Source organism: Centruroides vittatus, unplaced genomic scaffold (assembly GCF_030686945.1).
Source record: "Centruroides vittatus isolate TY-2023 unplaced genomic scaffold, ASM3068694v2 contig_1818, whole genome shotgun sequence".
NCBI lineage: Eukaryota > Metazoa > Arthropoda > Arachnida > Scorpiones > Buthidae > Centruroides > Centruroides vittatus.
Genome location: NW_027121116.1, coordinates 1767 through 18978, shown reverse-complemented (window position 1 = coordinate 18978; position 17212 = coordinate 1767). Strand labels below are relative to the sequence as shown.

The window sequence follows — 17212 nt, the reverse complement described above, 5'->3', positions numbered from 1 at the left end:
TAAATAATAGTTTTCGCGACACAATTAAAAAATATTTTTTTTATGCGGTCAACAGGGACCGCATAAAAAAAGTCTCGCATAGAAAATAACTCAAAACCGTACGAAATAGAATTTATTGACAACAGATGTCAGCACTTGACTGCATCGTCTGGTCTATCGTCTGTTTTACATATTTTTGTCCAGGTGGTGTTTTGTTGACTTAAAAAGTAAATTATTTCATTTTTCGCATATTCATGCAATAATATTACTATAATAAGTGCATTTATGCTATAATAAGTTTATTTAGCTATAATAAGTCAACGTAAGACATGACGAATCGCACGAGACTAGTCGCCTACTATACCGCACAAATTAAAAATTCGCATTAAAAAAATCGCACAAATAAAAATCGCACATAAAAAGAGCGCATAAAAACAGGTTTGACTGTATATTTGGCAAACCACAATTCAACACTGAATCTTTTGTACAGGTTAAATCTGGATTTGTGCCACGACACAAGCTTTAATCTTTTTTAAATTTTTTAAAACCTAATGCCGCATTTTCCCATTTAAAATTCGATATTAAATTGAATTAAATAATTTTTTTAAAAACGTATCGAATACTTATAAATCACAGAGCATGACACTTCAGAAAAATCGGGGACATCAAAGAGAGAGATCTTTGTCACGGTTCATCGAGAAAAAAGAACTTTAAGATAAATCTTTAAAAAAAAAAATTAATTTAAAAATACCCCGTTCAGATTTTAATTTAATTTTAAATTTCCCCCCTTTCCTAAGCGAATTTCTAATATAACTTTCCGCTGTTGTAACGAATCAGAATCATTAACCCCGTTGCAATTTTCGTTTCTCTGGCTGCACTTTTACCAGACTCCAGGACCTTGGCCGATTTTAATAATCGTCTTTCGTTAATCGAGTCGCTGCGGCGCTCTTAAATTATGTCCTTGCAATTTTATTTTAGAGTATTACAGTAAGGTAAAATAATGCTTAAGATCTAATAAAATCTCGCTTCCTATTTATAATACCTACACAATAGAAAAATTTCAATGCATAATTTTAATTTAGAAACTAATCTGCACGGACACTTTTTAATGAGAAAAAAAAAATTATCTGTCAATGCGGAAGTTATGGGAATTCTTTTTTTTTAAATCCAATGTATATATGTTAAAAAAATATTATAATAGTACGAATCTTCTATATTTAAATAATTCGTTGCTCATTTTGAATTAAGAGGAAGTCGTTTCATTCATCGCCGTATCTACTATAAGTTAGTTCATTGTTTATATTTAATAATAAAAAATAAAAAATGATGATACATTCGCAAAATTTAAATAATTATCCACAAAAACTAGTCTTTAAATGCAAGTAGACGTTATTGACGATCCTTTCTTGATTTATTATTATTTTTTCTTCACTCAAATAGAAGTAAATTTCGTTATTAAAATCGTCCAAATCTGTATGCCATTTAACAAGATGCTACTGTACTTAATTTAGATTACGTCGACCTTTAGGAAAGATATCCAGACCATTTTTTTTCTTTTTTTCCTATTTCTCGATGGCGCTTCGCCCTTGGTATTTAGGTAGCTATAGCGTTACACACCGGTGACACACCTCCGAATACTAGTCATTGGTTGGTTGCGGTGGTGCGATGTGTACGTCATCAGTCTCGGAATGTCTGGCACAGGGCCAAATCGTCATCCAGTCTTCCCCTTTATCTTACCGATATTTGACTAGTCCACTGACCTTGCTTTAGGCTCTCTATGACTAGTGTGCGGTTATGAAACTAGTTTTGTACCTGGTTGTTTACCCTGTTTCGTTTATCACGACCTTCCTAGCTCGTATATACTGTGTATATAAATATATAGGGTTTTTTGGAAAATTTCAGACGTCTTCACTGCGGAAATTTTTTTAAAGAAAATTAAGCAGACATATAATGAATTTTTTTTTTCAAATTCTGAATAAATATTATATATCGTTTTTCCTATTAAATTTGTCATTTAAATTCAAATCAATCAAAAATCTAGTTTGTCTGGATTGTCCAGAATGGTTGTAACTTCTTACTGGTGTATGATGATTTTTTTTTTTTTATTATTATAAATTATTAACTGGTTAGAACTAAGCATGTTTTATAAGTGGTACTTCTTTGACTTCTTAACAATTAATTCCCCTATCCTTGCTTTTTTTAAAACATTTTCTAGTTAAATTAGTTGGTAGTTTTAGTAGGCACTTTTTTTTTTTTAATTGAAAATTGTAATATTTTGTGAATAAACAGGAATATATCAAAAATTTTGGTAAATGTTTAGGGTATAGTAATGAATATGTTTTTAAAATAATAAACTATAAATTTATAATCGTAGGTTTTGTTGTAATTAAAAGATTTATTGCTTTATTATTATCTATGCAAGTTTTTTTTTTTTTGAAATGAATTAAACTTGCCACCGTAGTGAATAGTTGAAATAAAATGTTGCTAGTTTAAAAGTAAAAATGTGTAATAAACTTGTTCATTTTTTTTTCTTTTTGTTTTTTTTTTGGATGAAGTTTGTCTTTGATGAGTCCAAAACATTAGTTTTAATAAATTTAGAATTGATTTCCTTAAATAAGCAGCATTTCATTTGAATTATTCTTCAAAAATTTTATCAATATTTTAATAACCAAATCTATAATAAAATACCTAATCTAATGCATGTGTTTTGCTACCTGTTTATTAATTAAAAATGATACAAATTTTTACATTGTCATTCAATTTATTCTTTCCTAAGTATGGATTATTCTAAGTTTGTAAATGTTCCCTTGGCACATATTGAACTATTATTATAAGTTTTATGCAACTATAAATTGTTGTTATTTATTTTTAAAATTTTCTTTTACATAAATTTGCTTGGTTCTACCCACTAATCTAACCGGGCATACGATATTTTTTTCATTCTTTGTATATTTTGAATACTGTTCATTCAAAATAACCTTGACCTTACCAATAGAAAGAAGTCAGTAGAAGCAAGGTCACAAAAGTGGGGAGAATTGAAAGATTCTTTGCAAATGTCTATTGAAAATATTCAACTTATTCAGGTGTATATCAATACAATATTACAGAATATATATATATTTTTTTTAATGAAAATGATACGCCAATTTTTATAGAAGTAGATCAAGTTTCATTATACTAAATTGGCAATTATTAAAAATGCTTATCTTGTCCAAGAAATTATTTTATAAAATAACTATATCACATATAAGGTAGGATTTGTTATAAGGACATATATGAATTTTTAATCAATTATAAATTTACATTCAAATTAGTAAATTTAACAGATATAGTTGATAGATTAACTTCAGTAATGACAACAAAAAATTTTGCTGTTATAAATTGCTATAAGAGTAAAGAAGAATTTTTTAATTGTTGATCTGTTTTTTTTACACTTCTTTCTCGTTGCATAGTTGAAATATCATTGACTATATTTGTTTAACTAAACAATGTTATTGAAGGGCAAAAATGTGTGATAATTGCAATTAAAATATTTAAAAGCTGCATATTAATTAACTTTAATTATGCAATTAGTACAAGCAAAAATTCAGATTAAAAAGTAAAATAATTTCAGTAGTAAACAAAGTGTTCTTTCTTAAAAGTAATATCTTAGCAGATATTTGTTACTGAAACTTAAATTTATATGTCCATATACATTTAGATTTCTAACTCATAGTTGCTTTGAACCAGGACTATCAAGAGGGAGAGCTAGGAATTTTTTCCCAAGTTTAGAAAAAACTTAAGGATCTGCAGTGGTTCCTACCTCTAAAAATTGTTTTTACTAATAAAAACTAAAGTATTTAACACTGCTTTTTATTAATAAAGAAACATTCCATGTATTTCATTTGTTCTAAAAAATCAGCCAGAGGTGCCCACTTTACCCTAGGCCCCATATCAGCTCTTGACTTTGGATAATATATTATAGAATCACTTAAGATTTTATAACTATTAATATTCATAAATTATCTTTGTAACTTTTCACCAATATATAAATCAGGAATTTAAATATTTCCACGTGGTTCTTTTATATACAAAACATAAAACTTAATTTTACAAAGTTTGATACAACTTGACAATCACTTCTAGTTACGCATGACATACTGAGATAATATTTTTCTCCGTTGCTAAAAATTGTTATATAGAAATCTTGATGTCATCATTCACAGTCACACTTGTGAGTGAAAAGAAATATTTGTATAAAAACCTTATAAATTTAAATTTTGCATTAAAACGAAACTGCATGAAAATATTTCAATTCCTAATTTTTATATTGATTGATCGAAGTTGTAAAGGTAATTTATGGAAAACCTGTACATGTAATTGTTCTGAAAATTTGTATATTTGTATAATAAATATTATTTAAAAAATAAATGAAAAATATTTACAAATGTTCAGAATATATTTCTCAGAAATGTTTATTTAATAAATCAACTTTTGAAAAATTGCTTTGATCTGTTACATTGTCATTAATATTTTTTTCACTCATCTAACATTCTACATATTTAGAAATTATAATACAATAATGCTTTAATATTATTGATTTTAGAAATCTTAAACTTTGAAATTATGTTATTTTAGAAGAGAACTTTTACAAGCTTAGAGATAATATTAGATATATTGATTTAATGTAAGTATTATTCAATATTCTATGAATATACTTAGAAGTTATATCATTCATCAGATACATAACAATTGATGGGACTACCTATGTACCAGTACATTCCTTCAGTTATCAAACATAGCATAAAAATCTGCTGTTAAATACTGATTACCACATTTTGGATGATAAATTTTTGAATAATAATGCCAATTTAATTTGCATACCATTAAGATCTTCAAACTGAAAGATTATAAATTATCAAATTACTAAATTTGGTTAAAACAAATCTGTTCATTCGTGTCAGTGTATTTTTCAAGGATCGGTGGAAGGATAACAAATGTGTAGCACTTCATTAAGTTCTGTTAATGTACCATATAAATTAAATTCTATAAGTGTTGTTTTTAATTGAGAATTTATTCTGTTATTCCAACATAAATTAAGGTATAACTAATTAAATTCTTCAATCTATATTTCACTATCAACTACAGATAAAACTGAAAATGTATGAAAATTATAAATGAATACATTTTAATGTATTCATTTTTAAAGAATTTGCTTATACCTAAGTGAAGAAATCTTATAGGAACTGAGTTTAATAATGATTTCTCCTGTCTTTTTCTCAAGACAGAGTTGATGTAAAATTAAGTTTATATATATATGTAACTCAATTTTTGTTCAGCATATCCAATATATAAACATAAACAAACGTCAATAGCCAACCCGATATATTAAAGCAATAAACCAACCAAAGCCGAATTTTCGGGCTGGTTTATTGCTTTAATATTTAATATATATAAAACATCACAATGAAATTATATGAAAATTTAAATTAATGCATTTGAATGTTTGAAAGATATAATTGTTGTACATTTATATTTCGTAGTCTAAAAGAACAATGCTGAGGCATTTTAAATACATGTCTTTATAAGATTTAGTGATGCGTACATCTCATAAAATATACTTTGCATCGTAAAATAAAATAGAAGTAAATTGTGCATCATTTCTAAATAAATCAAATATTTAATGTCTGTGTTTAATTAGAATAAACATTGTTATATTGAGATAATATGATCTCTAAGCAAGAAATAAAAAATGCTAAGAGAAAATGGGTATGAAAATAAAATATAAAGCATAGTGCTGTGTTTGAAAAATATGAATCTCACGCTGTAGCTGCGGTTTGTTAAGTCATTCAAAATTATTACTGTAATATTGTTTAGTATTATAATTAATTTTTGAATTTCCTTATATAAGTGAAATGTTTTATTTATATAATGTTAAAGTTTTGGCATATTTTGATTTTATCAAATTAAAATTTACATATTTGAGTGCACAAAACAAAAATGTCCAAACTTGTATTTTTATTAAATTAATAAATCTTATTTAATTACAATTTGTAAGCAGATAATGAATTTGGAATTTTGTTAGAAAATTACGTCTAAATGTAATTAAAATAATCTATGTATAATTCAGCAATTACTTGAAAGCTCAACTTTTATCCTATAAAATTAAAGTCGACTTATTTAAAATTTATGAAAGACTGCAAATAATGTAAAATTTTTATACATCTTTCATAAATAAATAATCTTTACCTGTCATCTTTGTGATGGATTTATTTAAGTATGTAATTTTCTGTTAATTCTATTAAGTCTGTCTAGTCTATATAGAAATCTGACCGGCAGATATACATTGTTGTTTTTATTATTTTTAATTGATTATTGATATGATATTATAACTTGTGCAAAAAGTATATATCATATCATTAAGTTAAATGCATAAAACATTATCTTTTGATTATCATTCATCTAAGAAATTTAAATATTTATTTTTGAAACTAGTTCTCTGATGATAATTTTTTTTTCTCTAAAGTTATATATTCTGTTGTTCAACTAAAATAAAGTATGTATACTAAGTTTTAACAACACCCATTATAATCAGATACGATTGTGATTCATTGTCATTACAGTAACTATGCATTTTTCTCCATTAAGGGCAGGAAAAATTTAATTTGATCCTTAAGAAAGATATACATCTACTAGACATTTACTAAATTTATTATATCTGTCTTCCTTAAAAATGTGATATTTCTTGATTTAATTAAAAAGTTTTCAAAAGTTTTAAAGTATTTTTGATTTTTATCATAATATACATATAATCGTTTTTATCAATGAATATTTATTAAATTTATAGTAACAAATTGCTGTATGTAATTACATTTAAATTTATTTTCTAATGGGTTTGTTTTTTGTAAGAATCGGGGCAAATGGTAAACAATGATCAAAATTACAACATTAGTTCAGTTTAATTAGTATTCTAATAATGATGCTTTTATTCTCTAATTTTATGAATTCTTTTGTAAATCTCTCTAAATTTAACTTCTTTTATTTATAATTAGTATTATAATCTTGATTAATACACAGCTATTTAAATAACAGCTGTTTTTATTGCTTGGAGAAATATGTACAGTATTTGTTTCTTATATAGTTAGAAAATTCTTTGTGTATTAGCTTTTTTGAAATGTTCTTATATTGCAAAATTTTATCATTATGTTAACAAACAGATAATCTTTAATTGAATAAAATTAATTTAATTTTATACATTTTGTAGATTTAAAAATATAAATCAGTATGGTAAGGGCCTATCAATGGCCAAGTGGATAGAACCATTGAACACTGGAAAACTCCATGTGACCAACAGACTGTTCACGTGGCAATTTCCAGGTTTTCTTCATGTGTTTAACACCCAAACAGGGCCAATTTTCCATAGAAAGTCCTGGAAGGCATTTCGTCTTGGCTGATTGTCCATGTGTTATATTGCTGTTTTCTATCACACCTAGATCAATAAAATGAACTTGAAAATATATATAAATGGTTTGCTGTATATTAGCTAATATGACGATTTTAGTCTCTGTAATCCAAATTCTTGGTAGACAAATCTCACAGCAATTTAAAACTTATTGGCAAATTAAATTTATTTTGTAAAGACTACATCACAAAATAAATTTAATTTGCCAATAAGTTTTAAATTGCTGTGAGATTTGTCTACCAAGAATTTGGATTACAGAGACTAAAATTGTCATATTAGCGTCATATTAAAAATGAACTTTATATTAGTATAATTTTTTGAAATGTTTTACCATCTATCATTTTTATTATAAATAATTAATTAATTAATTAAGAAATAATTTATATTTATTATTATTTTTAGAAATCAGAACATGTTCTCCAACAGAATTTAAGTGCGCCAATAGAAAATGTATCCCTAACAAGTGGCAGTGCGATTTTGAAAATGATTGTGGGGATAATTCAGATGAAGATCCTTCTGTCTGTAGTAAGTGCCTATATTTAAATTGTATATTAAATTTAATTAACCATTAATAAATTTTGTTTAAGAGTAAATGCTTCCAGAAAATTTAAATCAGTTAAATGAAAATAATACACTAGCATGTAAATTAAAACTAAAACTAATTACATCTGGAAAAGATTTATAACTTTACATTGAAAATGAATAATACATACATATGCACAGTATATATATATACATAGCTGGTTTTCATACATTGAACAAAAATCATTACATGGCTTTGAGTGTATAGTTTTCATATTGCTATATAGAAGATAATATTTAAATTAAAAAATAAAAATAAAACTCTGCTTTTAAAACTTCAAAAATAAACCTGAATTTAAAAATTAAACTTTTGCAGTAAATTTAATTTAAACTTCTAAAAAATATATTTTAATATATAAATTAAAAATATTTTATACTGTAATTATTACAGTAAAATGTTTTTTACTATTCAACAAAGTGCCTTAAAATGTTTGATTGTTTTATAATTTTAAAACATATTATCTAACATACAGAGTAAGTTTGAAAATATTGGTAAAAATGGGTAAATATAACATTTTATAAAAGCTGTAGAAATATGAAAAATAGTCTTCATTACGTATCTTCCATTACACTATATACATTTACAGTGATGGCCCTTTTTATTTCACTTGAAAAATGTAAATTTTTAAATTTAACATTAATTTTTCATTTATCAAATATATCATCAATTCAAAACTGTTTGTTAAATTCATTGATATCATTTAATTAAGATTATAGATACATATTTATATTAATGGTCTTTCACTAAGCATGTTTATGATTAATTGCAAATGTTAATCTAAATGTAACTACTTTTTTTTATTTACTGGTCATTCTACTAGTACATTGCCTTTTTAACAATGTCCATAAATTCAGTTTAAATGTAGAACCATGGTTTTAGTTTAATATCTAATTTAACAAAGGATTTATAGGATTTATTAATTATTAACATTTTTAAATCGAAGTTTCCCTAAATTACATTCAGAATTTCTGCAAAACAGCAATAACTTATTTATATGAACAGTTGAAAGACATTTTCTTTTTTAATCATAAAAGAAATATTAAATCAGTTTAACTTACACATTTTTCATATTAATTTGAATAATAATTATACAGAGTTCAGGAAAAGAAATTTTGATACCGAATGGATATATAGGCCTATTGAAAATATCAATATCAAGAAATTTTTTTTTCCTGCATATATTTTTATAAAGTTTTATACTCTGTCATAAGTGGAATTTTTCCACTCTATACTCTTGACTTATATTTTAATAATCATAAAAATTTAAATTACATATACTGATTACTTTTTTAATGTTAGATTGTTTCCAGTTCTTTTAATTTAAATAATTTTAAAGTTTAACTTAATGAAACAAAGTAAATTTACATTATGAAAATGTTATTAAAGACAATAAACTAAAAATAAATGATGTAAAATAATTTTTCTAATAAATTCAGTTTCTGAAATTTATGCCAAACATCATTTAATTTGAAAATTAGGTTATTATAATTATTACAAAATTAAAACTTTATCATAAACTAACAGAAAAATATTTTTTATGACATATACATACATACAGTGAGTATTTCTTCTATCAGAAACAAATATAACAAGATATACATTTTATATAATTTGGAAATTATTATTTTATATGTTTTGATGTTATATTAAATTTTATTTATATATTATATCATTAAATATTTAAAAAAGGTATTAAAAATATAAATGAATAAAGAATAATTAAAGTTAATGAAAAAATATTCTTTATGTGTGTGTGTGTATATATCATAGATAGAGAATCATAAGTGGTTATAAAATTTTATGTAATAGTTTGGAATTTTTACATATCTGTATATGGTATCAAATAGAATATGTTGAATGTAATAAGAATACTTTATTATTAAAAAACTGCAAAAGTTAAGAGTTAGTCACTTACAGCTGATTGCAGAGACAGAGTTTACATTAAATAATGTTTAACAGCTGAACGGCATCTAGACGTTGGCTGGAAGAACCGTGGTTTAAAATGTGTTGCAAAGACGACGGTAGTCTATTTCTGAACATCATCTAAACGAATCTTGGCAAAACGTTGGCTCTTACTTTCTTCGCTGTAACTTCCCTCTCTCAGGTGTCGTTTAACCAATCGGGTCATTCATTTATGATGTCAGAAAAATGGCGACAAACACAATGGTGTTCAAATCATGCCGGAATTTTTCCGAAGCAGAAAAAAGTGTCCTCGCGGAAGTTATAAAAAATTATCCTGCAGTTGAGGAGAAAGGTTATTCTGGGGATGAAAAATATCGCTTGGGAGATGATACAAAACAAATTTTCTTCACCGTTTCCTTGTCGGTCTGCTCACAGCAAGATCTTATTCGGTTACTTATGGTTCTAAAATGGCGGCTCGTCTCTGATTCAAGAAAACAGAAGAAAGAAAACAGTGGGGACGCACGTTCTAACCTAACCTATTCTAATAATTTGGTTGGTAATAATTATGGTAATTTATTAGGATAGGTTAGGTTAGGTTAGAATATGCATCCCCACTGTTTTCTTTCTTCTGTTTCCTTGAATCAGAGACGAGCCGCCATTTTAGAACCATAGGTAACATTAACCTCTTATTCTTATTCGTTAAACAAGAACAAGACCTCATTCTTATTGTAGACATCTGTATCACTATACAAAAAACTTTTTAAATTTATTTAATGGTAGTTTGAAAGATATCTGCACACAGTAGAGATGTAAACTCCAATAAGATCACCAACTACCCTCTGGAAGCTTCCGGTGGCATAAAATCATAATTTTGTCAACAGCTGTTGTTCAGTAGTTAACAGCAATCTTCTTCAATGTAGATGGTTAATTTAGTCATCAATACGATTTAAAATACAAACAAATCCAGATTTAGAAAATCTATACCAAATTCGAAATTCATCTTCGGAACAGATTTCTAAAGGATTATTCCAATTTCATATTTTCTTTTCTCTCTTTGTAATTGTCAAGATGAATAATTTTCTTGATTCATCTTGTTTACAAGATTTATTAAATGAACAATATCCATTATAACATAAACTTTGCGACCAACAAATGAATATGGCGACTTCTACTCAAATAAAATGATGTCTAAACCTGCTATCAAGGGAGTATAGAAAGTAGGTCAAATAACTTGCTTCTAATCGCTGTTTAAGTTAAACTGGGGTAAGCCAAAAATGCTGTCTCTGCAATGAAATTTTTTCTGAACCACGGTCTACACAATCTCTAAACTGCCGTCGACGTTTAAACGTTGTCTCTGCAATCGGCTGTTATGGTTTATTCCCACGATAAATAATTTTTTTCATTCTTCATTCAGTTAAATAATTGTTTTACTGAACTTTAAATAGCATTGTTGATAAATATCTTTTATTAGAAAATATTTATCGTTATCAAACAAATATTATTTAATGCTTTTTTCTATATGACAATTTCAACTATTCTTATGTAAGAACTTTATACAAATTTACATATAAAGATTAGAAGAATTACAAGTTTTTATATTTTTAAGACACTAATATTTCTGTAATAACTCTGACTTTAATGTATAAAAATTTTTATACAATAAAAACTTTGTATAGAAGTAAATTTGCTCACACTCCTCTGTGTTCATGAAGGATTCTTGCATCTATTTTCCGTGTGTTATAAATGTCTACCTTCTACATCCAGGGCAAACATCTTTTATGGAGTTTCAAAAACTTGACATTTATTATTAAATAGTTGTTCAGTCTTAATTATACATATAATCTTTTAATGATAAATGGAACATTGTAGTAAATATACCTACTTGAAGGTTAAACTCATGTTATCTGAATTAATGAATAAATAGTGAATAAAACAATTCACTCTGCATCTGAAGAACAGGTAAAATGGAATTTACTTACTTTAATTAACCACACAAAAAATTGCTTTAATGGAGGAAACCAAAATAAAGTACATAAAATTCCACTGCTTTTGAATATCAAATATTCATCATCAGGAACATTTGATGAATTTACTTTAATAAAATAAACTATATTCCTTAGAAGAAAGATTATATTTATCAATCAAGTATAATTTATTTTCTATTTGCTATTTACTAGGTCAGAAAACTTGTGCTCCAAATGAATTTCAATGCAAATCTACTAAAGCATGTATTCCGAATGATTGGGTTTGTGATGATCAGGAAGACTGTAAAGATGGGTCAGATGAAAATGCTTGTAGTAAGTAATTTTAAATTTAAAAAATTAATTTAAGTATATAATTCTAACAATGTAAAGTTTTATACTGTAGACCCCCCTATAACACGGTGGATTTATATAACATGGAATGTATCTGTGTTGTACAAGTCACTTAAATACATGAGCAAATCACAGCCTGGCACGTGTGCAGTTTAGGGGCTGCGGCTGTTTAATTTTATGGGAGAAAACCTTTCAATCGATTCTAGACTAATTTGACTCAATATTTCCAAATCACGTATATTTCTTTTTGGGAATAATCCATATCAACTATGCTATAAACAAAAAATTGTAGGATTACTTACCGAGTGTGCACCGTTCGACAACGCCATTGCTTAAGCTTGTTTTCGTCGTGGAGCGGCTCGTCGGACGGCGGATGCATGTTTCCTGATCAGTGAATTTTTCACAGAAAAATAACTTAACTTTGGAGATATCATTAATAAAAATATGATTTTTATGGCCGTTGAATAGTAAATGTTTTTTAGTAGGTCCAGTGCTCGTTTAAACTCAACAGTTTGTACAATATCTGCTATTGGTCCAGATTCGACCAATCCTGTCGCGACACGAGTCTGCGATGACATTTTACCGTGTTATATGAGTCTTTTTTAATGTGTTATATGAATACGATCACAATTTTTTCGCTGTGTTATATGAATCCATGTCATAGGGGAGGTCTACTGTATATACTTATGATAACCAGACAACTTAAGAAAAGGAGGGAAAGACTGTGTTAGGTTAGAATTGTTAACCAATATCTTTTGATGGCTAGATGGCTGAGTAGTTAAGGCATCTGCCTACTGCTCTGGGGATCCAGGAACAAATCCTGTCGGGTCAAAAAATCCCAGGAATTTTTGGTGTTGATTAAGGAATGAGTGGTTCATCCTGAATATGTCAGTTCCCAATGCTTGCCACACAACTGCATTATTGTGGGCTTGGTGGAATCTACGATGGACTTGATGAAAATGGATAGAAAGAGTAAAAAATAAAAAAATATTTATTGTTATCAAACAAATATTATTTAATGCTTTTTTCTATATGACAATTTCAACTATTCTTATGTAAGAACTTTATACAAATTTACATATAAAGATTAGAAGAATTACAAGTTTTTATATTTTTAAGACACTAATATTTCTGTAATAACTCTGACTTTAATGTACAAAAATTTTTATACAATAAAAACTTTGTATAGAAGTAAATTTGCTCACACTTTTCTGTGTTCATGAAGGATTCTTGCATCTATTTTCCGTGTGTTATAAATGTCTACCTTCTACATCCAGGGCAAACATCTTTTATGGAGTTTCAAAAACTTGACATTTATTATTAAATAGTTGTTCAGTCTTAATTATACATATAATCTTTTAATGATAAATGGAACATTGTAGTAAATATACCTACTTGAAGGTTAAACTCATGTTATCTGAATTAATGAATAAATAGTGAATAAAACAATTCACTCTGCATCTGAAGAACAGGTAAAATGGAATTTACTTACTTTAATTAACCACACAAAAAATTGCTTTAATGGAGGAAACCAAAATAAAGTACATAAAATTCCACTGCTTTTGAATATCAAATATTCATCATCAGGAACATTTGATGAATTTACTTTAATAAAATAAACTATATTCCTTAGAACATAGATTATATTTATCAATCAAGTATAATTTATTTTCTATTTGCTATTTACTAGGTCAGAAAACTTGTGCTCCAAATGAATTTCAATGCAAATCTACTAAAGCATGTATTCCGAATGATTGGGTTTGTGATGATCAGGAAGACTGTAAAGATGGGTCAGATGAAAATGCTTGTAGTAAGTAATTTTAAATTTAAAAAATTAATTTAAGTATATAATTCTAACAATGTAAAGTTTTATACTGTAGACCCCCCTATAACACGGTGGATTTATATAACATGGAATGTATCTGTGTTGTACAAGTCACTTAAATACATGAGCAAATCACAGCCTGGCACGTGTGCAGTTTAGGGGCTGCGGCTGTTTAATTTTATGGGAGAAAACCTTTCAATCGATTCTAGACTAATTTGACTCAATATTTCCAAATCACGTATATTTCTTTTTGGGAATAATCCATATCAACTATGCTATAAACAAAAAATTGTAGGATTACTTACCGAGTGTGCACCGTTCGACAACGCCATTGCTTAAGCTTGTTTTCGTCGTGGAGCGGCTCGTCGGACGGCGGATGCATGTTTCCTGATGAGTGAATTTTTCACAGAAAAATAACTTAACTTTGGAGATATCATTAATAAAAATATGATTTTTATGGCCTGTTGAATAGTAAATGTTTTTTAGTAGGTCCAGTGCTCGTTTAAACTCAACAGTTTGTACAATATCTGCTATTGGTCCAGATTCGACCAATCCTGTCTCGACACGAGTCGGCGATGACATTTTACCGTGTTATATGAGTCTCTTTTAATGTGTTATATGAATACGATCACAATTTTTTCGCTGTGTTATATGAATCCATGTCATAGGGGAGGTCTACTGTATATACTTATGATAACCAGACAACTTAAGAAAAGGAGGGAAAGACTGTGTTAGGTTAGAATTGTTAACCAATATCTTTTGATGGCTAGATGGCTGAGTAGTTAAGGCATCTGCCTACTGCTCTGGGGATCCAGGAACAAATCCTGTCGGGTCAAAAAATCCCAGGAATTTTTGGTGTTGATTAAGGAATGAGTGGTTCATCCTGAATATGTCAGTTCCCAATGCTTGCCACACAACTGCATTATTGTGGGCTTGGTGGAATCTACGATGGACTTGATGAAAATGGATAGAAAGAGTAAAAAATAAAATAACTGATACCTTCCAGATTTGTGTAAAATGCATAGACTATTGAAACATATTTATAAATTGTCCTAAGTGATGATTACATTTTATAATTAATGTGAATTAAAATTACTGTGATCATCGTATTTTTAAACTGCTTTAAGATGTGATGGTTTGATTTGAACTAATATAAATCTTATTAAATTATTAACCCTTCATTCTAACTAATTTTTAGATAAGTATTTAATTAAAATCAATATTTTATCTATCTATCTGTTTGTTACTTTGAGATAATACTAAGAAGTATTATCTCAAAGTAACAAATAAGTAACATATTAAAAAATATGCACATTTTCCTTTAAGATAAAACAACTTGCAAAGAAAAACAGTTTACCTGCGGTAACGATAGATGTATTTCGGAACATTGGGTGTGTGATGAAGAAAATGACTGTGGAGATAACAGTGACGAAATGAATTGTCGTAAGTTATTTTAATTATTTGATCATTACAAAATCAATTTTTGAAGTTTATTGATAAAATTTTAATTTTTGATGATTAACAATATTTCATATAAAATAAATAATTTATTTCCAATATCTCTGTGGAGTGAATGCTGTTACCATTTTATCAGGTAGTTATAAATTGACATCAATTTATATTTGAATGAACATATATTTTGTAAAGACTTTTTCAAATTTCTTACAGAAGAAGTTTTAGATAAACTTATTTACAGATAAGAATTCCATCAAAAATTTATATTAGTTGTTTTTTGTGTCACTGACTCTTAATAAAATTTATGAAGTCTTCTAAAATTTGACACATACTGGCAGTAAAATTAAAGTGATACTGAGCATCAATGATAGACTCAACGGATGAGTCTATTGATTGTCAAGGTCAAAGGAGATGATTTGATGAAACCAGTTTTTAATGCTAATTATCATCTTATCTTAATGTACAAGTGGCAAAATATTTTGTAATGTTTTGTAATAATTACTTATTATATTTATTAGTAAACTAAATCTTAAATAATAAATTGATTTAAGATACGTCGAGAGAGTTGTAATGACTGGAATAAAACATTTATAAATATTTTAAAAACTATCCTGGATGATAAGACATTTGCACACAATTTAACAGTTTTGCATATAACTAAATATCTTTCATCAAAGAATGTTTGTTCTAAGATTTTTTCCATCTTACTGTAAAATAGAATTGCCTATAAATAAAGTAATATAAGATGAGAATAGTAAATGTGGAATTGCCTATCAATTTTAAATATATTGATCGCCAACGTTAATGCTTTATGTAATAAAAAGTATATGAAAGGTATTCTGTGGCCTCTGAAAGGTTGAGAATCACTGATCTAATATCTAGTTAAGTAATTTTTAAAAAGTGAATTTGGTTGGATTTTTTTACTTTATTCGTGAATTATTAAAGGTTCAAAACTGAATTGAAATGTAATGAATTTAATTAATATAATTATTATTAAATAAATTAGTTGATTAAATAAAAAACTTATTTTGTTTTTAGAAAAATAATTAATTTAAAGAAAGTGTGTTCATTAAGTATAAAATTAATATTATTAATTGTTAAATTTTCAGCAAATGTCACCTGTTCAAGTCAACAGTTTAAGTGTGGCAATGGAAAATGTATTCCCGAACGTTGGAGATGCGATGGAAGTGCGGACTGTACAGACAGTTCGGACGAACAAGATTGCCCCATTAGCACAATAACATGTGGCTTTCACGAAGTTTTGTGCGCTAATGGCAAAGATTGCATATCTACTGCTTGGAAATGTGATGGAGATAGTGATTGTCCAGACAAATCAGATGAATTAAATTGTAAGTATTTTAAAATTGAAAATAAATTAATAAATTTTTTTATATTTTATAATAATAGGTTTTATAAGCCTGAATTAGATTGTATAAAACCAGTAATTTCTAGAGTAAATTGCAAATATTTTTATCCTATTTAATCAGATATATATTGTATTGATGATAAACTTTGTATACAAAAAACTTATGTGACACTATGTATATACAGTCATGCATCATAGGCAAAATAATTGTTTAGATGATGTTATGATCAGATCACCATCAAAATCTAACAATGTGTGTGACAGAATGGCAATCATTCCACACACCTTGCAGGATGTTTGAGATGTCGTGGCCTGATGTATTGCAAGGATCCAATAGTGGTATGTT

General features: G+C 27.1%; 1 protein-coding gene across 1 annotated transcript in view; it reads left to right on the top strand.

Moving 5' to 3' along the window:
• LOC136969837 (low-density lipoprotein receptor-related protein 8-like) overlaps positions 1-16853 on the top strand; it is a gene marked incomplete at its 3' end in the record, with an annotated part of 31517 nt that extends 14664 nt beyond the window's left edge. The window contains 5 exon segments of the mRNA XM_067264114.1: positions 7823-7945; positions 12083-12202; positions 13911-14030; positions 15372-15488; positions 16610-16853. Of these exon segments, the coding sequence (XP_067120215.1) occupies positions 7823-7945; positions 12083-12202; positions 13911-14030; positions 15372-15488; positions 16610-16853 (724 nt within the window).
• Positions 16854-17212: the final 359 nt, after the last annotated feature.